The sequence below is a fragment of the Plecotus auritus genome (genome assembly GCF_963455305.1).
Source record: "Plecotus auritus genome assembly, chromosome: 9".
Lineage (NCBI taxonomy): Eukaryota > Metazoa > Chordata > Mammalia > Chiroptera > Vespertilionidae > Plecotus > Plecotus auritus.
The window spans coordinates 121,199,921-121,224,097 of NC_137783.1; the positions used below are offsets into that span (position 1 = coordinate 121,199,921).

Genomic DNA, 24,177 nt, shown 5'->3' on the forward strand with positions numbered 1-24,177 from the left:
GCTCCTGTTATCATTGGAATTAAGCTGCATTGGTGACTCCGTAAATGTCACACTCAGGCACACTGAAGGGTGTGTTTTGCAGCTTAAAATGTAAAAAGTTACAGTGATTATCGGCGGGTGATATACAGGTTGTCGATATATTATTCTTTTTGGCCTATCTCTATTATCTGAATGTTCTACAGTGAACACATTTTTGTAATAAGGAAAAATCTACTGCAAAAATGTTTTGTAAAAAAAAAAAAAAACTACACGTAGTTTGAATCAAAACAGCAATTCTTTTCTTACTACCAGAGTAAGGAAATGCTCAATTGAATTACAAAATTGGGGGGGAAAATTGTTGATAGGCTCCAGCTTCAAACTTCTAAGCTATTTATTTCTCCCTTTTGCTTTGGGAGATGGTGCTGTGCCAGCGAAGACAGACTGGAGACATATGAACAGCCTTGCGTTTGAAAAATCATAGTCGTCTTTATTGTTATAGCTTCAAGCATGGATTGTTTCCATGATTTATACTTCAGGAATCTTCAAGTGCAGGAAAATTGCCCAATAGTTAGAGATGATTGGATTGCTGATATTCTCTTCTTCAGGAAAATAAAATATCTCATCAGAGAGAAGCCCGAGTGACAACAACATCGTCACCCTCAGCCTGGGTTGTAAAAGTAAGAAATTGCAGGAGAGCCCTGCGGTCAGTTTAGTGAAGTTCAACAGGAACTAGATAGGAGTCTAAGAACTGAGATTTTTCAGTACCATGCCCCAAAACATTGAGTCAGCATGCCCAAATCCAGCGTTCTGAATTCTCATTACATACACATTTATGCTTCATTAGGCCATTTTCCTATGAGGTGGGATCTTGATTAAAATTTTTAATTTTAAAAAAAACAAAACACAGTAATAATAATAATGATGAGAATAGTTCACATAATTTTATGGTTCATAAGATGTTCCAACATTTAATCCTCACAACAACCCCATGAGTGAACTTTAGTCCCATTTTAGAGAGGAAGAAAGTGAGGCTCAGAAAAGCTGACTGACAGGCCTGAGATCACACAGCTGGAGAGTGGAGAGATCAGGATTCAGACCAGCTCTTCAAACTCTAACAACCAAGATCTTTCACTCTCCCTTCTCACAATTGTTCTTTGTTATTTTACAGGATGAGGCGAAAGTAGGTTTACAGTTGTTTGTATTGCAAATAATACAATAATTAATAGATGATACAAGAATAAACTGCATTTTGCGTACTCACAGCTGAAACCCTCCTTTGCTCCACTCTGTATTTTCACTAAACACACTAATTGAAAGGGCAAATAGGGCCCATAGGAATTGTATTAGTTCCTGTTACTGTTATCACAAATTGAGTGGCTTAAGGAAACACAAATTAATTTTCTCACAGTTCTGGAGGTCAGCGTTTCCAAATGAGTTTTGCAGGCTAAAATCAAGATGTTGGCCAGGCTGAATCCCTCAGGGAGTTCCAGCATGCTTTCTGCCTCTTCCAGAATGTGGCTGCTGGCATTCTTTGGCTTGTGCCCACATCACTCCAATCTCTGCTTTCATCCTCAGTTGCCTTCTTATCTTCTGTAGTCAAATCTCCCTGTGCATCCCTATACTAAAGACACCTACATTTAAGGCCCACCCAGATAACCCAGGATAATCTCCCCATCTCAAGATCCTTAACTTATCACATCTGCAAAGTCCTTTTGGACATAAAAGGTTCCATTCACAGATTCCAGAAATTAGAATATGGATAACTTGTGGGCTGCTATTCAGCCTGCCACAGGAATATTTATCTCATGTATTGAGTAGTCCTTAAATGTAAAATTCTCTGAATTTAAATTTAGGCCACAGATCTTCCTAGTTTTCTATTTTTAACCTTTCACTTTTGAGAGCCTTGAGGCTTTATTGCTGCTAGCTTTTAAGCCAATTTGACTGGTAACTCCTGTTGGAAGTAACTTACCTAAAACTTGATCCTTCTACTGTCTTCAGTGATGGAGGCAGACCGAAGAGTTTTTCCAGGTTAGGAAAGAGCATGCAGAGAGGTGCATGTTTTACTGTTAGGCCTCTCCTGCCTGTGGCGATGTATTGATCACTTACTATGTGTCAGCAACTGTTCAAGCATTCTACATTCATTCATAGCTCGTTTACGTTTTGCCACAAGCCTGTACTATGGATATCATTATCCCCACTTCACTGATGAGAACATCAAGGTTCAGAGTTAAGTAACATGTCCAAGGTTTCACAATTAAGCCACAGAGCCTCTCAAACCCAAGTTCTTAATACTATGCTATTGCACGGGATAATTCCCAGACCTGAGTAAGGTATGGACTTCTTTTAAAGGGCATGTAGAAGCTCACAAACCCCCAGGGTTGAGTTGTATTTTTACCATATTATTATTCAAATATGTGCAAAGATAACCAGATATTAACTCTTTATGCTTATAGCTCTCATCCTATATAATAAAGAGTTAATATGCAAATTGACCCTCAAGCCGTAATGCTATCACAAGATGGCTGCCCTGCCCTGCCCCTCCCCTGGTCCCACCCCTGATCAGCCTCTCCCACCCCAATTGAGGGTGGGGTGGCTAGCCAACCCCCCACCCCCCACAGCCCCTCTCCCAGGCTGGCCACGCCCCCACACTTTCCCAAGGCTTGGGGTACCCCAGGCAGGCTGCAGGCACAGCGTTGGTCAGAGACAAAGGTCCTGGCTGTCCCTGGCCTAGAGAATCCAGAAAACCTCAGCAGTGACCAAAGACCAAGACTGAGTGGAAAGGTCCCTGCCGGCGCTTATGGCTCAAAGTGCCAGGAAGAGGTGGAGCATCTTGAACCTGCAACCCTGGTGTCTGCACACCAAGCCTTGGGGCACACCACACCGGTGGCGCCTGTGGGTGAAAGGGGGAGAGCAGGGAGCTGGGGTTCGGAGCTGGGAGGGGCCTAGAGTCTTCGGGAGCAGCCCACCTGCCAAGGTTGCAGTGACACCCCCCAGGCTTGGTCAAAGCCCCTGGTCAGCTCTGCCGCTTGCCTTTCAGGTATGGCTAGCCCTGAGCCGGCTGGCATTGCGCTCAGAGAAGCAGCTGTCACTGGGCTCAGTTAAATAAGAGAAATCAAAGAGCCGAGAGTAAATATCCTCCCAGCCCCTTCCTATGCCCCCGGGCGAGGAGGGCTGGGGATGGGGGTAATGAAAAACCTCTGCTGCTTTGCATTTTATAATGAAAAGACTCCTGCTATGTAGAGAGGAGAGCTGATTTGTTTCCTGCAACATCTGGCATGTTCCCTGCCCCAGCCCTGAAGCCTGACAGCACCTAGCAAGGTGTGTCCGCACAGCCATGTTGGCCTGGCTCCTGGAACGTTAGGAGCAAGTTTGAGCTGCATTGATTTAAAAAAAAAAAAAGGTAAAGATTGAAAAACACACCTCTTTGTACTCAAATGGCACTATAAAATGCAGATTACAGCATCTGATTTTGTCTTCTGTGTTGATTTTGAGGCAGAGCACAAGTAGGTTCATGGGAAAAGCAGAAAAAAAACAAAGGGAAAGGGAGAGGATTCTGCTGTCCACAGCACTGAACGTTGTTTTTTGTTTTGTTCTTTTTTGTTATTTTTTCTTCTGTTCTTCAAGTCAGTATATGCCATTTAAACCACTTTATGGTGTTAGGTAATGAGCTAATGCTTCCTCTATTAAGAGCAAGCAGCAGTGCCTTTCATATGAGTCACATACATTTAATCCATTCAAATGGAGCATACTGAGTGGAGAGAATGGTATGTGTCATTATATAAAGAACTTGGCATTATGATGCTATCTGGCTGAAGATCTTATTTATTTTGCAATTTAGAGAACGTAGACAAATCAGGCATTGAAAATGAATGTGCATGTTTAAGTGCATGACTTTATTTTCATCCATAACAACCAAACGACTGGTCACCAGGAGGTGCATTGATGGGTCTCACGGCAGGGCGGGTCTGGGTGAGGCTGTGTGGCTCGGGCCATGGCCGGGGAACCTGAGGCTGCGCTCCCCCCCCCCCCACGCCCCCCGCAGCCTGGCGGAGCTTGACGGGGGTGGGGCCGGCCAGGTCTTGGTGTCGCCAAATGGGGGTGGAGCTGGCCGGACACTTCTATTACAGAGAAAGGGCAAATAGCAATATTAAAATATTTAATGTGCATGAATTTCATGCACCGGGCCACTAGTATGACTATAAAAGCAAAATAGCAATAATAACAACACAAACAAAACTAAAAGCCTTTAAAATGCTCACTAGTAGCATTGTTTTAATGTGGTGGGTGATGCCGGGTCACTGAAATAAGTGACTGCTCACAACCTACATGCAACACTGACTGCCTGGACCCAGGTCCTTTGGAGTTTGGCACACCTGTACCCCAGAGTCCCCAAGTCACTTCTCCCACTCCTCTCCCAGCCGTGGACATCACACATGTCATTCAGGCTTTACCTGGCGTAGTAAGAATGCCGTTGATTTGTTAACTCTGCCTCTCTTCTTCCACTCACTGTAGCAGCCGGGTTCTCTGGGCAGCAGACTGAGCCCACATTAACTGCGGGAAGCTATCAGGGAATGAAGGCTCTTGGGAACCACACCTGTGAAAAGGTGGGGTGGAAGCAGAAACAGACAGATGGAGAAGTTGAGCTGGGTTGCAGGCCCAAAGAAAGTCTCTGCCTATCCAATGGATCCATTCCACTAGCCCACAATAAAATTGTGCAGAGCAGCAATAGGATGTAAACACAAATGTATCCTGGCTGCTGAAACTTCCTGGTGGTGCTTGCCTATATGATCTTTGAGATGATCCATATTATACTTTTAATTGATTTATTTTTTAATTATCATCTATATAAAAGGCTAAACCAGTGGTCGGCAAACTGCGGCTCTGTTGACTAATGAGTTTGCCGACCACTGACCTAGACTCTCGATTCCAATAATTACAGGGTGTCGTTGTTCCTTGTGATTAAGCCCCTATCCCAGTGGTCGGCAAACTCATTAGTCAACAGAGTGGCAAACCACAGCTGCAGCTCGCGAGCCGCAGTTTGCCGACCATTGGGCTAAGCAACCATCCAACCATTCAACCGGCTGGTAGGTGTGATGCATACTGACCATCACAGGGCAGATGCTCAATGCAGGAGCTGCTGAGCTGCAGTGACTTGGCAGCGGCAGTTCTCGGGTGATGCACCCCAGAACCAGAGAGGAGGTAGCCTGATTCCAGGGTGCATCACCTGAGAACTGCCCTCTCACAATCCGGGACCCCTTGGGGGATGTCGGAGAGCCAGTTTCGGCCCAATCCCCATAGGCCAGGCCAAGGGACCCCATCTGCCAGGGTGACCCCACTCATTCCACAGATGCCCTTCGAGCCACGGCACTGCCCCAGGTGCAGCTGGCCAGGGAGGGGATGTGGGAGGTTGGCTCCAGGGCATGTTTGGCCCATCTCACCCAGTCCCACCCTGCCCACCACCTTCTAATTAATTCCTTTCAATGTGCACAAATCCATGCACCAGGCCACTAGTAAAATATAAACTGTTTAAATTCCAAAGAGAACTAAGAGACACTAACCATGAATTCACAGACCCCTGGAGTTCCTCAGACCTTACTCTGAGAAAGAAGAACATTAGGAGGCATCTGGTTAGCTCTTCTGTGAATTACTATAAAAATCCTGTGATGTCTCCATGGTGTGAAAATCGCAAAGTTTTACAAATGCTTTTTTGGATGACAGTAATAATAATTTCCAAATCCTCTCTTAATTCACATGTAACATTTGGAAATAGAACTTCCATTTATTGAAAATTCATTCAATATATTTGGTCAAGCACCTACTATGAAACAGTCTGGTAGGAAAGAAATGTTAAGTGAACAAATAATAATGCAACATGATTGAGGTCATAGGAAAGGATGGTTTGAGAGTAGGGGGCATCAAGAAGGTATTACCAGATGCAGGAGGTGGGGAAAATGGGAAGATATTGGACAGAGGGTACAAAGTTTCAGTTATGCAGGATGAGTAAGTCTGGAGATCTGATGTACAGCATGGGTGAGTATAGTTAATAATACTGATTGTATATGAGAAATTTGCTAGGAGAGTAGATTTCACCACACACATAAAAACATCAATTATGTGGGGATCTCAATACGTTAATTAGCTTGGCTATCGTATCATTTTACTATATATGTGTGTATATCAAAAAAAACATGTTGTATACCTTAAATATAGTAGTCCCCCCCTTATCCTTGTTTCACTTTCCACAGTTTCAATTACCCATGTCAACTATCATCCAAAAATGTTAAATAGAAAATTCCAGAAATAAACAATTCATAAGTTTTCTATTGCATGCAGTTCTGAGTAGTATGATGAAATCTAGTGCCATACCACTCCATCCCACCTGAGATGTGAATTATCTCATTGCCAAGTATATCCACTCTATACACTCCCCACCAGCTAGTCGCTTAGTAACCATATAGGTTATCAGATCCACTGTTGTGGTATCTCAGTACTGTGTCCAAATAACCCTTATTTTACCTAATACAGGCCCCAAACTACTAGAGTAGTGATGTTGGCAGTTCTGCTATGCCAAAGAGACGCCGTAAAGTGCTTCCTTTAAGTGAAAAGTTGAGTATATACAATAAGATATTTTGAGAGAGAGCACATTCACATAACTTTTATTATAGTACTAGAGACCCGGTGCACAAATTTGTGCATGGGGGGTGGGGGTCCCCTCAGCCCAGCCTGCACCCTCTCCAATCCAGGACCCCTCGGGGGATGTCCGACTGCTGGTTTAGGCCCAATCCCAGGGATCGGGCCTAAACCGGCAGTCGGACATCCCTCTCACAATCCAGGAATGCTGGCTCCTAACTGCTCACCTGCCTGCCTGATCACCCCTAACTGCCCCCCTGCCAGCCTGATCACCCCTAACCGCCTCTACCTGCCGGCCTAATCACCCCTAACTGCCCCCCTGCCATCCTGGTGGCCCCCAACTGTCCCTCCCACCCCCACCTGCCTGGATGCCCCACACAGTCTGCTATTCAGTAATTTGGTCATCCCTCATTAACCCCGCTGCCAGCCTTGTTGCCCCACGCAGCCTGCGGTTCATTTGTTATTGTGATGGTGTCCTGGACAATTTGCATATTCCTGTATTATTAGTATAGATATTATTATAATTGTTCTTTTTATTGTTAATTATTAGCTAACCTCTTACTGTGCCTCATTTATAAATTAAGCATTATCATAGGTATATATGTATAGGAAAAAACATAGTGTACATAGGGTTCAAAAGTATCCATGGTTTCAGACATCCACTGGGTGTCTTGGAACATATCCCCAGAAAATAACGGACAACTATATATAAATTTTTATTTAAAAAGAAGAAGAAGAAGAAGAAGAAGAAGAAGAAGAAGAAGAAGAAGAAGCCAGCTTTTTAGAGGAGGAGTTGCTTAAGAAGAAAGAGATAAGGACATTCCAGGCAAAGGAACTCACAGCCTTGAGCCAACCTAGACATGACAGGTAATGTAGGAGATTTGGGCTGAAAGGTAGGTCGACAGAAGTGGGAGATCACAGTGAGAGAAGGCAGAGTGGAATGTTATAAATACATCTTAGTGATCATAGTTATCTTTTCACTAGCGTTCACCTTACATTACATTATCTCATTCAATCTTCATGTGTTATTATTAACCCACCAGAGGACATATCCCACAAGAGCAGGGACTGTCACCTTGTCCACTGCCCTATGCCCCATGCCCAGTACAGTCTCTGACTGTACCCCTCCAAAAAAGGAGCTCAATAAAAATGTTTTACACATGAGGAATCCTTTCAGCGAGGATGAGTGACTTCCTCAAATTTACATAGCACATAAGTGGCTGAGCCAAGATTTGAACTTCAGTCTGCCTTACTCCACCACACTGCTCTTTAACTCCTGCTCCGTGGTGCCACAATAATAACTAGAAGGGGGTTTTCACATCAGGGAACCTACTGTTACCATGGGAAGCCCAGCAGAGGCCAGCCGTGTTTGTGTGATCTTAAATCCCTGGTAGGGACATCCCTTTAGTGACAGCCAGCAACACAGTTTCTCCTATTACCTTGATGATAATCTGAGTATATGGGGTCTCAGGAATGAGAAGGGTTAAGCTTTTAAAGCTTATCAAGTTGTTCCTTTGCATTTAAATAGCACCATTTAAGAAAGCAGCATTTCTGGAACCTTTTTGAAGCTGCCGTGCTGCACACCGTAAGGTCTGCTTATTTCTCCCCCATCCAGGTCATTTAGAGCTTCATTACTTAATAATTTGAAAGCTTTTTCTGAAAATCAGTGGATGAAGGGAGATGATGAAGTGAAATATTATATTTAAGGACCCAGCAATACAGGCTGACAGTATGATACCTGGGCCAGAAGCTTCTTAAGAGAGAAGGAGAGGGAGATCTTAGTGTACAAATAAGTTCTCATTTCCTTTTGAAATTGCTTTTATTTTAAAGATAATAAAGCCTTCCCTACTCTCTTCTCTGTCTCCACTCACTCCCAGGTCCTGTGGCTTTAACTACCACATATATGCTGATGACTTTCAAATGCATACCTCTAGCCTGACCTCTCTCTCAAACTCCAGCCTCAGATATCCAACTGCTTACATGATACCTCCCCTTGGAGTCAGCCTGGACCCTGTTTTGTTTGACACCCCACATCCAATCCATTAACAATCTTGTTGCCTCTCCCTTTAAAATAATGTCTTGACCCTGGCCAGTGTGGCTCAGTTGGTCACAGTGGCATCTGGTAATATATTGGAAGATCTCAGGTTCCATTCCCAGTCAGGGCACATGCCCAGGTTGTGGGTTCAATCCCCAGTTGGGGCACATGCAGGAGGCAGCCAGCTGATATCTCTCTCTCTGTCTCTCTTCATCCCTCCCTCCGTTCCTCCCTCCCTGTCACTGAAATAAATAAACATATCTTCGGGGGAGGGGAAGAAATAATAATAATGTCTTGTACCCAACATCACCTCACCCTCTCCATTGCTCTCTCCTGGTCCAGTCTCTACCTGACTGACCTCCCTGCTCCCCCTTGCCCTGTGACAGCGTACTTTCCCCCGAAGTCAGCAGAATCCGCTGAACGCGTGAGTCAGGCCACAGCACTCCTGCTCACCAACCTTTCAGCAGCATCCCCATCCCAGAGCACTCGGAAAAAGTGCCACTAAGGCCCCCTGGGAGGGCAGCCAAGGCCGGAGGCTTCCTCTAGCTTGTCATTAATTAATTTTTTAATTAACTAATCCATTATTCATCCCTTAATCATTCCCTGCATACCTCCCCCAAGCCAGGCCAGTGCTGTGGGCACAGGGAGGACACAGCCCAGGCCCTGCTCTAACACTGGCTTCCGGGACTGGACTGGAGCTGTCCTCAGAGGAAGGTGGGGAGGGGAGACAAGGAAGAGGAGTGAGGGGTGTGGAAGGCTGTGCCTTTAAGACCACCAGAGACAGGCGGGGTTGGAGCGCTGCCTCAGGCACCTTCAGCCAGAGCCCCTCCAGGCTCCGGGGGCTCCTTTGCAGCCAGGCCTGTTTGAAAGCAGACAGCCCCGCTTCGCCCGCTCTCTCCTGGGTGATGGCAGAGTCTCGCCTGTCCTGGCCCCTTTCCTACTTCTCTGCCTGGCCCTGGCACTAATGCTTTTCTAATTGCTGGACATAGAGAAGGAGGTGGGGAGAAGGGCCTGGGAAGTCAGTCCTGAGGGGCTGGCAGGACGGGAGAGACGGACATGCCCCACTGACCTGTTCAGCTCCGTGCGTAACTCAGACAAGAGGTGGGCTTCCGTGAGCATTAGGAAGGACACAGTGAAAATCCAGAAAATGAGGTTAAGCCCGGGATTGGCAGTTTGATCACCGAAGGCTGAGCTAAATCGATGCCTGTGGCTAATAGAGGTGCATGGAAGGACAGCCCACTCGCTCAGGTCATGGAGTGATGCCCGTGCTCAGAGCTCTCCTCCTGCCACAGACAGACAGCCGGGTGGAGGGCAGTGGGGCGCTCTGATGGGCCCTTTCCCTCGTGCTTCGGAAATGCCAAGCTGCTTTCACAAAACCGTCTCTCGGGAGAATTGTTATCTACAAGCATTATGCAATTTTCCCATCAGAATTACAGGCTGTGTTTGGAAAGAAATTGAATTTGAAATGCTTCTGTGCAACCGCATCACCTTCTTGTGGATCTGTGAATGGGTTTCAGATACCTTCTCTGGCTTTGAAACAGCTGATGAGACAGCGGCTTGTGACGGCAGCCGCTTCCCAGGGGACAAGGCGAGCTATGGGCACTTCCAAACAGCCAACCCCGGTTTCCGGGGGCCGACTCAGGACCTGGGAGCTCCAACCACGGCTCCTAAAGCGACCTCTGTGTCCTGTCCCTCATCCCTCCCTCTCCCACCTGCAGTCCCAGCAGAGTGTTCGGGCTGGCACTCTCCTCCTGCTCGTCCAGTGCCATCACCCCCACACCCAGGTCTCCCGTGTCACCTCACACAGCTCCAGCTCCACCCTAGGCTGAGGGGGTGCTGGTGGAATGGGACTCAGAGGACACCGGCCCCTTCCTCATCACAGCCTCTCATTCACTCAGCACACATTCACTGAGCATGCTCAGAGCATGGTTCTGAACTGATAGTACAGCAGTGAGCAAAACAGACCCTGTCTTCATGGAGCCTTTATTCAGCAGGGGAGACAGATGACAAAAAGTAAATAAGTGGCCTGGCCGGCATGGCTCAGCGGTTGAGCGTCGACCTATGAACCAGGAGGTCAAGGTTCGATTCCTGGTCAGGGCACATGCCCCGGTGGCGGGCTCGATACCCAGTGTGGGGTGTGCAGGAGGCAGCAGATCAATGATTCTCTCTCATCATTGATGTTTCTATCTCTCCCTCTCCTTTCCTCTCTGAAACCAACAAAAAATATTTTTAAAAAGTAAATAAGCAAAATACATAGTACCTAGGACAGTGACAAGTGTTATAGAGAGAAGGCAGTAAAGTGATGGGGGCGGGGGGCCGTGCTGGGGCGTCAGGAGGGACTGGGAATTGCTGTTGTGAATAGTGTGGTCAGCAGAGACTTCACTGAGAGGTGACATGTGAGCAAACTGGACGAGGCAGAGGAATGAGTGTTCTGACAGCTGGAGGACACATTCCTGACACGGGGAACTGCCTGGCATGTTGAGGAAAAGCAACACATCCAGGATGGCTGGAAACAGGGTGAGCGAAGGGAAGAGTCATAAGCGATGGGGTTAGTGAGGTAACAGGGAACAGGGAGATCATGAAGGGCCCTGCGGGCCACGGCAAGGCCCCCACTTGCTGTGAGATGTGAAGCCATTGGAAGATTTTGACCAGAGGAATGACATGGCCACTGTGAAGCGCAGAGGAAGGTGAGTAAAGAGGCAGAGAGATCAGCCAGGTGGCAGCTGCAGTGAGTGATGATGGTAGGTTAGACCAGGATGGTGGCAGAGCAGGTGACGAAAAGCCATTAGCTCATAAAGACGTTTTAGAAGTGGAGTTGACAGGATGTGCTGACGGGTCAGATGTATAACATGGGAGAAAGAAGCATCAAGGATGAGAAACTGGAAGGATGGCTTTGCCTTTTCATGGAGGGGAAGGAGGGAGGCCAGGTTTGGGGAGGGGACGATCAGGACTACGATTTCAGACACATTGAATTTGAGATGCCAATTGGACATCAGATGAAAATGTTTGACTGTTGATACAAGCCCGGAGTTCAGAGGCCAGGCGGAGGTAGACGATTTACTTCAGTGGGCATCAGTGTACATTTAGCTAGTATTTCAGGGCATGGGACAAGATGACATCCCCAAGGCAGTGTGGACAGAAAAGAGAAGAAGACCAAAGGCTTGTACCCCGGGCACTTCAGTGTTTGGAGGAAGGCAAAGAAGGGCCAGCAAAGGAGACTGGGAAGGGAAGGCCAGTGAGGCGAATGAGGAGACAGCAAGTGCCAGAGCCAGGCAGACCGAGCTTCGGGCAGAGGGGGTGGCCAGCTGTGTCAAGTGCTACAGAGGCATCATAGAAGCTAAGAGCTGGGCCGTGGAGACCTCATTGGTGCCCTTGACCAGAGCAGTTTTAGAGGAGAGAAGTGAGTCTCAGTTACTTCATCTGAGAAATGGGACCATTCGCCTGCTTACCTCAGAGGGTGACAGTGGAAACCAATGAGACCAGGGGCAAACTATAAAGCACCAAGAAATATGAGGTGTCTGTTTGTATTTATGACCTCATAAACCCAGAGGCTGTTGAAATGATGGGAGGGACCGTTGGGCACAATTGACTTTAAAGATGCTTATAGCTCCATTATCACCTCATAAAATGGCTCATTTCCTGCTGCTCATCCCCAGGACACTCACAGAGGGATGACTTTCCACTTCCCTTCAGAGGTGGAAGCCATCAGAATAAATGTTATGGGTGGTAAGTGGGGATTCTGGGAAAAGGTAGAAGCAAAAAAAAAAAAAAAAAAAATGGGGCCAAACACTGCTCATTCGGGTCTTCACGCAGAATGATGGACGCTGCCCTCCCAGAGGAAACCTGGTGACCCTGCGCCTCCTGGAAGAAAACTGTCAGCTGGGGCAGCCACACTCTTGCTGGGGAAAACACACACACACACACACACACACACACACACACAGCGAGCAAAATGGGGAAGGAATGAGAGGGAGATAGAGAAGAATAGTCAGGGGAGGTGGGAAGAGCATGAGTTGATTCCCGATGATTTTCAACAAGTCATGTGACTTCTCTGAACCTCAGTTTCCTCATCTGCAAAATGGGATCATAGCTATTCCCCAAAGGTTTTCATAGGAAACAAGCTGATAAGTGCACAAAGACGCACGATGGGGCAGGGCTGTCTGTGCGCATGCCGGGTATCACTGCGTGTGCATTTGGTGTCATTGGGTTTCCCCGTCTTTGGTAGCCGACAGTTTCTCCCCAACTCAAGGCCCCTGTGCCTCCCCCTCTTCTTCAAACCCAGGGCAGGCAGCACTACTGTGACGGTATTGTGAACACTGACAAGCCTCCGAGTGTGGCTGCAATGTTCAGCTCTCAGATATGCTCTCACAGGCGCAGAGGCATGGGCCAGTGCTGGGCTGACCTTTCACCTGGACCCTGCACCGCAGCTTCCCCACTCCTCGCTGCCCTCTGCCTGGGTTCCCAGGGCCATGGATGTGGTCTCCCTGGGAACCCCGGCTGAGGTCTAAACTCTGCCACTGACTGTGTAACTAATTTGACCAAATAAATGCGTTTCTGAACATTAAAAAGTATATGCCTACCTTGAAATGTGTTGTAAAGATTAAATAAGATACTATATGAAGGTAATTAGCAAGGTGCCTAGCACAGAAAAACAATAGATCACTATTATTGTTGCTTCTCCCTGTTTCAATTGCTTTCCCTGTCTAATTATGGATTGCATCCATTTCTCTTGCTGGGGGGAGGAGGCAGGTTGGATGGGGAGCTCAGACTGCAAGTGTGGGGCAGGACCTGCAATGGGAGGAGAGCTTGGCCTCAGTGCGTCCCAGAGCAAAGGGGCCCTGGATTAGGAACAGGTGTGGTTCAGGACTAGAAGGTGAAGGCAGAAGGGCAGGACCCAGGACAATGCCTGCAGAGGAGGAGGTGAGGAGCAAGGCAGGGAAAGCATGGGAGGGTCTCTGTGGGGTAAGGTTGGTTCAAACACCAGCCCCTGCCCTGACCCCCTTAGACTCACATTCTTGCTGTCTGCTCTGCTCAGTCTTGGCATCTCCTGATATCGATGTGATTTCTGCCTCCAACCAGTCCCAGCCTGTCTTCACTCCACACAAACCCTCCCTCCTCTGGATCTGACCTCAGCCCCTGGCCTGTGTGGGGCTGTGCAATTCCCACTTGGTCCCAGTAACTAAGAAGTCTGAGTACAGCTGTCACATCTTCCCAATCCTATATAATAAAAGAGTAATATGCAAATTAAACATCACTCCACTACACCCACAAGCCATGCCCACCAGCCAATTAGGTGCGAGTATGCAAATTAACCCAACCAAGATGGATGCGACCACGGAGAGAGCAGGAGGCTTGGGTTTCCCAGACAATGGAGGAAGCCAAGCTTTCCACACACTCTGGCAGGCCCAGGCCTCCACTCAAGGCTACAAAGTTTCAATTATAGAAGATAAATAAATCCCAACAAAAATGGCTGCAGCCACAGAGCAAGCAGGAGTCTTGGCTCTGCTCAAGGCTACAAAGTTTTAATTATAGAAGATAAATAAATCCCAGATACCAGGGCCTCCACTTGGGTCGCCAGGGGGCATGGCTGGCCTGCAAACCACCACAGGCCCCTCGCCCAGGCAGCCCCATGCCCCAAGGGAACCCCCACCCTGATCTGGGACACCCTTCAGGGCAAACCAGCCGGCCCCCACCTATGCACCAGGCCTCTATCCTATCTAATAAAAGAGTAATATGCAAATTGACCATCACTCCAACACACAAGATGGCTGCCCCCATGTGGACACAAGATGGCCACCACAAGATGGCCAGCAGGGGAGCGTAGTTGGGAGTGACCAGGCCTGCAAGGGAGGGCAGTTGTGGGTGATCCGGCCAGCAGGGGAGGGCAGTTGGGGGGGACCAGGCCTGCAAGTGAGGGCAGTTGGGGACGATCAAGCCTTCAGGGGAGGGCAGTTAGAGGTGACCAGGCCAGCAGAGGAGGGAAGTTGGGGGCAAACAGGCCTGCAGGAGAGGGCAGTTAGGGGCAAACAGGCTGGCAGGGGAGCAGTTAGGCATCAATCAGGCTGTCAAGGGAGAGGTTAGGGGGTGATCAGGCTGGCAGGCAGAAGCAGTTAGGGGCAATTAGGAAGGCAGGCAGGCAGGTGAGTGGGAGCCAGCAGTCCTGGATTGTGAGAAGGATATCCGACTGCCCGTTTAGGCCCAATCCTACCGGGATTGGGCCTAAACGGGCAGTCAGACATCCCTCGAGGGGTCCCAAATTGGAGAGGGTGCAGGCTGGGCTGAGGGACACCCCTCCCCCATGCATGAATTTCGTGCACCGGGTCTCTGGTATGTTTATCAAAAGCAAAATGAAAGCACTCGCCCCTGTGAAGATGGACACGAGTGACCTGTAGTTTGGGGGTGTTTTTTTTTTTTTAATTGGCGTATCTCTAGAAAACTGCTAACATCATGCAAATGAGGCATGAAATGTGAATGCCTTGAAACACTTTGTTTGAAAGGGGTCCTAGGAGAGATGTGTGAGGGCTCTAAGGATCATTGAAAGATCCTTTCTGTGCCTTAGAGACTTGTGAAATGGCTTTTCATTTAAATCTGAAGTTTGGATTGCTTGCTCTGAATGTTAAATCCTCCATTCTTTAAAATGTAAAATGCCTAGTGCCCCAGTGGCCCCATCCAGGGCGCACCAAGTCACGGAAACCTCCCATCATTTGCTCCCTGAGTTTCCTGGTTCTCCTGAGGCTTTGTTGGTTTGGAGATGCAACTACATGCCCCACTTTCTGTGCTCAGGCAGTGCACATCAATTCTAATACCAGCGTGGCCAGAATGTAAATAAGAATGAGAACAGCAGCTAATATTTGTGCTGATAGAGGCACTGGATTAGCACATTATATGAACTGTGTTATTTAATCCCCCTAACAATCCAATGCAGTAGATACTCTTATTAACCCCATTTCACAGATGAGAAAACTAAGAGAGGTCAAGAGACTTGTCAAAGGACATAGAACTAGTAAATGGTGAAACCAGGATTTGAACTTGGGTATGACTCCTGAGCTTGGGCTCTCAGCCATACTACATGCCTGCCTTCTGGATGAGTCAATACTAACGAGAATTATAGTATCTGGCGTGTCCAAGGTTGTGACGACATGGGCACATACACATTCTTGCTGGAGTATAAAATGATACAGACATTTGAGGACAAATTGGTAGACTCTGCCAAAATTTTCCATGTGCTTCATCTCTTACTAGTAATCATTCCTGGGAATCTATGACACAGGAACCCTCGGATTTGTAAATACAGAAATACATGCACAAATGTTCATCGTAGTATCATTTATGGCAACAGTTAAATATCTGCCAATAATGTTGGTTAAAAAACATGCAAGAACATCCATGCTATGGAATTCTGCACATATATAAAAAACATGATGTGGCTTTGCTTTTTCAGAAATTTACTCATCACCCGTCCATAGCATTTAGATATGGCCATGAACACGCCAGGCACTCTCCAATCCTGTAGGACTTAGGTGCTGCCAGAGAATTTTGATGCAGCAATAAAAATATTTCGCTTTTAAAGTGAATGTTGCAGAATGCTCATGCATTCTTGTTTCATTGGGTGACACGGATGATCGCAAAAATGGAACAATAAGCAGTTGATCCTGCAGATGGTGTGGCACCACCAGATGAAACAAATTCCAGCAGCAAGCTGTTCTAATGCCCACACGCGCGCGGACCCATCATCCTTTGGGCCTCCATAGCTCTGAAAACTAGACAGAATTTCATCACCATAAATAAACACTAATGATGGGTCCAAACAATTTTTGTTGAGTTATTCTGCAAAAAAAAAAACAAAATCAATATGTCATTAGTTAGGACTCAAAAACCAAGATTGAATTGCAATGCAAAGCCACTGTAACTCCACCCACACTGATTTATTTTTTTCTTTTTAGTAAAGCATTTCTTTGAGGGCAAAATGATCATTATCAGACAGTATCTCGTCTCCTGGATTTCTTTCTTATTAGTCTTGACCAAGCTTACCATAATTTGAAGATCTTCTAAGATGCTGTAGCTTCTTAGAAGGTTCCCATGATATAATATTTAAGGGGAAAATGTAAAAATCATGGTGCAGAATAAGATATCCAGTACGAAAGCTGTATCTAATGTATGCACACACACACACACACACACACACACACACACACACATAGTTGCATATGCGTAGTAGAAGGCCTGGAATGACACACACCAAGCTGTAACTTTCTGGAGAAGGAGGCAGAAGGCAGGGTAGATGCTAAAGTGGAAAGAGCTCAACATTTACATTGTGTGCTTCTGTGGTGCTAATTTTGTCTACAATAAGCATGGATTATTCTGGAATTAAAAATCAAAAACCTATACCAGGAATTTAAAAATTATCATGGAATTTGTGGGGAGCTGCTGCAGGGTTTAGGCAAGGAAGGGATAGGTTGGGGGAGGGTGGGCTGGGGGGAAAGCAAGAAGGTACAGGAGACTAAGAGACCAGTGAGGAGACTGTGGAGGGGTTCACAAGCGGTAAACACCATGGGTTTGGGGGCCTGACCACCGTGAAGGGATGGGAGACAGAAGAATGCTGGCAATGCCTGGTGTCTGGTTCAGGCAGCGGGTGGATGTGCCTTTAGCCCAGATGGCGCCAGCTGGAGGAGATGCAGGGCTCCGGGGTCAGATGAAGAGTTCAGTGTGGGACGTGGAATATATGATGACCACAGGAAACCCAGGTCATGGGAGATATGGCATTCGGGAGATAGGTTAGGTCTCACAAGTGACTTCATGATAAGCAGTTTCTCTCGGTTATTCAACAGATATTTATTAGGAATGAATCAGGGAGACATTCTCAACAAATAAGAATGTCTCTCATGAGAAGTGTAAACCTCTCAGGATTTAGACATGCTCTCCCTGAAGATGTGTGAATGTGGGGTGTTTATGCACCCAGTGAATCTTTCCTCTGATTAAAAGAGGGAACCCCAGGGAGGCCTGAACTCAGGAGAGGCTGCAAGGTTCCCCGGGGTGGCCGTGGGTGGGGTGCCTCTGTGGCTTGTCCCTGTAGCACCCAGGCCAACCTGGATCTGGCTGATCTCCTTCCTCTCAGGCCCACCACCCATCTACTCCTTCCTGGGCTGCAGGCAAGGCTTCCAGACCAAAGGCCTTTTCTAATCTTTGGGCCTGACCCTGGAGACACCTCTGACCTCTTCCCAGTTTCCTCAGGGCTGTGGGATTTTCTGGGCAAGGTACCCAACTAAGAAGAAATCCACCAACTCATTCCAAATATGTTCTAGGCAGCCCAGCTGGTGTGGCTCAGTGGTTGAGTGTCAACCTATGAACCAGGAGGTCATGGTTTGATTCCCAGTAAGGGCACATGCCCAGGTTGTGGGCTCTATCCCCAGTAGGAGGTGTGCAGGAGGCAGCCAATCAATGATTCCCTCTCATCATTGATGTTTCTATCTCTCTCCCTCTTCCTTCCTCTCTGAAATCAATAAAAATATATTAGCAACAACAACAACAAAAAATACTGGGGCAGAGCTGTGAGCCAACCAAGCAAGTCTCTGCCCTCCTGAAGCTCAGGGACCTGTTCAGTCAACAACAAAACTCTTGCTTCCCCAGCTGATGACATTCTGGGCTTTTCGGTGTGTGATGGGCAGTGGTGTCTAATCACTGCTGAGCCCAGGCCAAAGGAAGGGGAGGTAGATCCAGAACCAGCTAAATCCATTCTGGGGAACGTCCCCAGCCAGAGCCAAATTTGGACTATGGAAGTATTAAGCCTTGAAAAGAGTGTGATACACCCTCACTCCCAGTGTATAATTGAAAATAAAAACTGAAATAAACCTTAGAGTTTAGCAAGATCAGCAAAGTTCTGATTTCCCCCCCCCCCCCCCACAATGATGACTTAATGCTTGCCTTCAAAATGTTAACTGTTAGGTTCTTCCTCAAAAAATATTTTAGGTTCCTACACTTTAAGGGTGCTCTACACACTGTCCAAAGCAAAATGGGGCATAATAACATGAGTGGCACAGGGGTGTGGGCCCCCAGCTTTATTCTGGCCGCCTCAACCCAAGGAGTCTAATCCGGTGCCTGAGTCTCAACAGCAGGAAAGGCCTTGGGTGTGACAATCATTGGGGCTGGTTGTTGGCTGCATTGCAGCTCCTGCTACAGTCCAGGTCCCAGTCAGTATCTGAACAGAGCACACAGTCTTCCCTCCAGGCTAGACACAATATGGAAGTCTGACCATCCAAGGAGGAGTCCAGGTCAGAGCCTGGCTTCAGGGGGGAAGAGATGGGCTGAGCTGCAAACCAAAGGTGTGGCTCAGTGGACCTATTGGTGCCTAGGACACACCAGGCACACTGGACACTCAGCCCCACCTCCTGGGATTACTGGGGCCCCAGGGCTTGCCCACCCTGGGGCTGGATGGCTCCCACACCTGGGCAGGTATAGCCTCAATAGCAGGTAAGTGAGGGGCAGTAGGCAGTGTGACCATGTCAAAGCCCTTTGTTCCCATGAGCCCAGCTCTCCTCACTAAGTGTCTGTGGTCCTTTTTTGCAGAGCGATGAGGTCCTCACCGTCATCAAAGCCAAAGCTCAGTGGCCAGCCTGGCAGCCTCTCAACGTGTAAGTAACAGACAGACCCTGGCTCTGTCCTGCTCCTGTCCTGGCCTTGTCCTCGGAGCCACCCACCTAACAGCCACCCCATGCCAACTGGGTCATTAAAGTCAGCAATACCTCTTAGATGGACAAGCAGGTGAGGTGCACTGCCCATGGGTGGAGTATCACAGGTGCCCCTATCTTCTCAGGAATGCAGGCTTGGCCTCTGTTTCCTACAATGGCTCTAACACCACAGAGGACACAACTCAGAATAAGGGTTAACCAGTAGGTATTCACTTATGTTCTCAGCCGCAAATACGTGTGCTCACTCTAAGCAAATCTGCCTCATTGAAAGCCAGGTTTACCCCAGGTTCCACTCTCAGTCTCCATCTTTTCTGTCTATTCTGTCTCTTGGAGATTTCATTCTCCCATGCATTTGGTGACTACCGGTGTGCTGATGGCTCCCAAAACTACCACTCCCCCAGGTAGGTATGTAGGTGGGAAGCTAAATCCATCCATCAATTTCTTGGACACTTCTCTGTGGATGGCCCACATGGACCTTGAATTCATCATATCCAAAAGTGAGCCTGGACGGTGTGGCTCAGTGGTCGAGCATCGACCTATGAATCAGGATGTCAAAGCACATGCCTGCGTTATGGGCTCAATCTCTAGTTGGGGGCGTGCAGGAGGCAGCTGATCAAGGATTCTCTCTCATCAGTGATGTTTCTATCTCTCTCTCCCTCTACCTTCCTTTCTGAAGTCAATAAAAATATTTTTTACAAAAAAACAAATGGAACCCATCACTGATTCCTATTGATGCTTCCTTATGAGTATCTCACAAATCAGTCCTTACCCGGCCATTCTCCCACCGTTAGTTTCTCACCTATCTGCTCCAATTCTCCCCTCTTCTATGGCCTCCCCCATCTGATCCCTCATCCACACAGTTACCAGAGTGATCTTGAAGAATTCAAATCTGATTTCCTGGCTTAGAATCCCTCCGTGACCTCCAGGATCAAGTCTGCACTCCTCAGTTCATCTGTGAGACACAGGGAGCATCACAGGCTTCAGACTCTGCCTCCTTTTTTTTTTTTTCGGGGCCCATATCTTATTGCTCCCTACTCTGCACCTCACTGCGGCCACTCTGAATCCCATGAATCCCATGAAATTCTTTGAACAAAGCTTGATTTCATTTATCCTTTATGGGTGCAAGGCCTGGAGCAGACAAAGTTCCCAGTCAAGCAACAGAAAATGGTTTATGAGAATGGCTTGGCTAGCCCCTCTGTGGGGCAGTCTGCTTCCGCTGATGATGACATTGATGAAGACGGCAACAACGTGGGGGGGTGGGGAGTGTGTGAGATACTCAGTGGGAGAAAAGGCAAACACAAAATGGTAGGAAAGGAAGTACAAGAAAGACTCCAGCAGGAGCAGAGGGAGGAGGAGCACTCACACATGACCAGCTGGTGGCAGGGAAGCTGTTGCCAGGCGCTTGTGCCCACCTGTTTAACCATTCAGGAAACTCATGGCTCATCCCCTACTATGTGCCAGCCCTATACACAGTCCCCACCTTTTGGAATGGCCAGCCAAGAGGGAGACAGACAATACACAGAGTTCTGCCATTCCAGGTCTGCTCTGCGCAAGTCCAAGTGGCACCATATACACAGAATATGAATACTATAATGGCACTGTGGTAGCCCTGTGCGCTCCAGGGGTAAGTGTCATGGTGAGGATATGAGTGGCTCTGGGAACCCAGAAAAGGAGCACATACCAGCCCAGGTCGGAGAGAGGTCATGAAGTCTTTGTGCCGGAGGCACCACGGGGCTGAGTCTGGAAGGCTGCTCCTTGCCCTGGAGTGGCCCCGGTCTGGTGGGACTGAGGCCCTGAGTGGGGCCTGAAGCCAGCTAACCACGGGCAGCCCAGCTGGCTGCAGTGGAGGCTTCTTCTAGTTTGCTGTGACCTCCAAGCCTTGCTCTGGATCTCCTCTGAGGAAGTTGAGACCAGAGTAAGCTAGCCCTTTAAACAACACTGGTTAGGAGTGCCAACCCCTCACACAGCTGATAGTCCACATATAACTTTGACTCCCCCAAAACTTACCTACTAATAGCCTTCTGTTGACCAGAAGCCTTACCATTAACGTAACAGTCGATTGCCACATAGTTAACATGCTTTATTTATTATACACCGTATTCTTACAATAAAGTAAGCTAGAAAAAAGAAACTGTTGTGAAGAAAATCATCAGGAAGAGAAAATACATATAGTATAGGACTGTATGTATTTACTGAAAAAAATTCCCCATTTACAGGGTAAAAGTCGGCTTACAGTGGTGAGTACATGAAAAACTAAGTTTATTCCTGTATTATTATTGATTATTGTGTTATTTCCCATAGGAACAATGGTAAACCTACTTTGCCCCACTCTGTTCAGTGGACCCGGGCACTTGTTGTTCAAGGGTCGACTGTAGTTGAAAACCTGCCCAGGCTTGGAAGTGCCTTTCCGTCAAGAAGCAATAGCTGCAGTGGCTGCTGCCCAGTGCTCTCTACTAGTGGGCAGGCATTTATTTGCCTGTCTCACGCTAGTCCTACCAAACAACACTGATGTGAATTCACTAAAGCCCTCAGCCCTCTTTGCATAAGTCACATCAATCAGAAAAAATGTCCACTCTGAATCCGGTTTGCTCAGGCTCTCTCCTCAGCTTCTCCCAGCCCCCAGGCTCCCAGAACCTAGATGTGAAGAGTTCCTCACCTCTGGTTCTCTGAACAGGCAGGGCTCACAGCCAGGAAGGGGTTGGGGACATCTGGGCCACAGAATTTGTGGATGACAAATTACACCAGGTAGGAAACCTTACACCATTTTCCCTTAAGGAGCCTGGGTTTAGAAAGACGTACACTGTAAAGCAAGATGCTTCAGGAAGGAAAGTGGAAGGGAGAATAGAAAGGAAGCAGAGAGAAATCCTTTTACCCTGAGCACCTACTATTTGCCAGATACCCTACGAGGCACTTACCTTCCTATCCTACTTAATCCTTGCACTGCCCTACCGTTTTGGCTCAGTGAATAGAGCATTGGCCTGCGGACTGAGAGGTCTCAGGTTCGATTCCGGTCAAGGGCATGTACCTGGGTTGCGGGCACATCCCCAGTAGGAGGTGTGCAGGAGGCAGCTGATCAATGTTTCTCTCTCATCGATGTTTCTAACTCTTTATCCCTCTCCCTTCCTCTCTGTAAAAAACCAATAAAATATATTTTTAAAAAATCCTTGGACTAACCCCCATAATAAACCCCATAAGGATTATGACCCTCACTTTACGATGATGGGACTGAGGCTCGGAGGTGGTATGACAGGTCCAATCTCAGCATCCAGCTCCATCAGTGGAGGAACTGGAATTCAAACAGTATCCAGCTGACTCCAGTGCCTATGCTCTTCACTACAATTAAGTAACCATTCATTATCCATTTCTTAATCAATCAAAGCACATATGTCAATTGGACTTCTGAGCAGCATGAAACAGCAGTGTGACCACCAAACTGTCTTACTCGCACCAAAAACAAACAAAAAGCAGTCTGAACTTACACTTACCCTGTGTCCTATCAAAGATGACTGAGCCTGGCAGGTGTAGCTCAGTTGAGCACCATCCCGTGCGCCAGGAGGTCTCAGTTCAATTCCTGGTCAGGGCACACGCCGGGTCACAGGCTCCATCCCCGGTAGGAAGCATGCAGGAGGCAGCCGATCAATGTTTCTCTCTCATCAATATTTCTATCTCTCTCTACCTCTGTCTGAAATCAATTTAAAAAAAAAAAAAAACTTAAAAAGGAAAGGATGACTGAAACATTTAGTTACCTCAGCAAACATTTTATGGAGGGGTCTCCAAAGGAAAGTACTGTGAAAGGTCCTTAGGGACCCAGGGGTGAGCAGAGCAGAGGTTCTCATGGAGCTTACAGTTTAATGGGGGAGAGACATTCACCAATGATGACAGATGTGACCTGTCTGTGAAATAAAGACATAAGCTGCCATCGGAGTGTGTGATTGGAGCCTCAACCCAGCCTGGGGGGAGGGGAGGGTCAAAGGAATCTTCCTTAGGGAAATGAGAATTGAGCTAAGAGTTCAGGAATCAATAGGAGTTAACTAGGTAAAGAAGCAAAGCAAGGGGAGAACATTCTAGAAGGTCTAGAGAGACCATTATGTGCAAAAGCCCTGAGAAGGGAGCAGAGCATAAAGTACTAACAGGGTATGGTGTGACTATATCTAGAAATCAAAGATGAGTTTGGTGTGGGGCCAACCCACGCAACATTAGGGATTTTGATTTTTACATTATGAGTAATGGGAAATCATTGAAGGGTTTTGAGCAGAATGACATGATCAGATTTAGGTGAAAGCAGCAACAACACTCTGGCTCCAATATGAAAAGGGTAAGAGTAGATGAGGGGACACCAGTGAGGAGGCTGTTGCAGAGGTTTGGGGAGAATTGTGACTTTGACTAGGGTGATGGTAGTGGAGATGGAGAGACGCAGAGACCTGAGAGATTGACAGGCCATGGTGATCAGTTAGGTAAGGAGAATGAGAGAGGCAGACAGGTCAAGATGCATAATTAATGAGTTGGTGGGGCCTCTCATAAGATGTGGAACATCAGATGACGTTCAATGGGGAGATCATGAGTTCGGTTGTGGATGGGATGTGTTGGAAATGGCTTCAAGATATCCAGTTGGAGGCGATCCGTACCCAGTTAACTGTGGAGCTCTGAAGGTCCTGGGGAGAATTATACACTGAGTCAACAAGGAATGGGAGACAGCAACATGGTTTGGATGAGAGAGAGCTTGAGACTAAGTCAAGGACTTCAGAGTGAGACCCAAGGAGCTCCAACATTTAATGCTGAGGAGGACTCGCCTGCAAAGGAAACAGGAAAGGAATAGGCAAGAAATTGGGGAAGGAAGCTTGGTGTCAG

The 24,177-nt window shown here is 47.5% G+C and overlaps 1 protein-coding gene across 2 annotated transcripts in view; it reads left to right on the forward strand.

Moving 5' to 3' along the window:
* SPON1 (spondin 1) overlaps nucleotides 1-24,177 on the forward strand; it is a 266,856-nt gene that overhangs the window by 219,980 nt on the left and 22,699 nt on the right. For both annotated transcript variants that reach the window (XM_080687617.1, XM_080687618.1), the window contains one exon: nucleotides 19,208-19,272. In XM_080687617.1, the coding sequence (XP_080543743.1) occupies nucleotides 19,208-19,272 (65 nt within the window). The remainder of the gene's footprint in view (nucleotides 1-19,207; nucleotides 19,273-24,177) is intronic.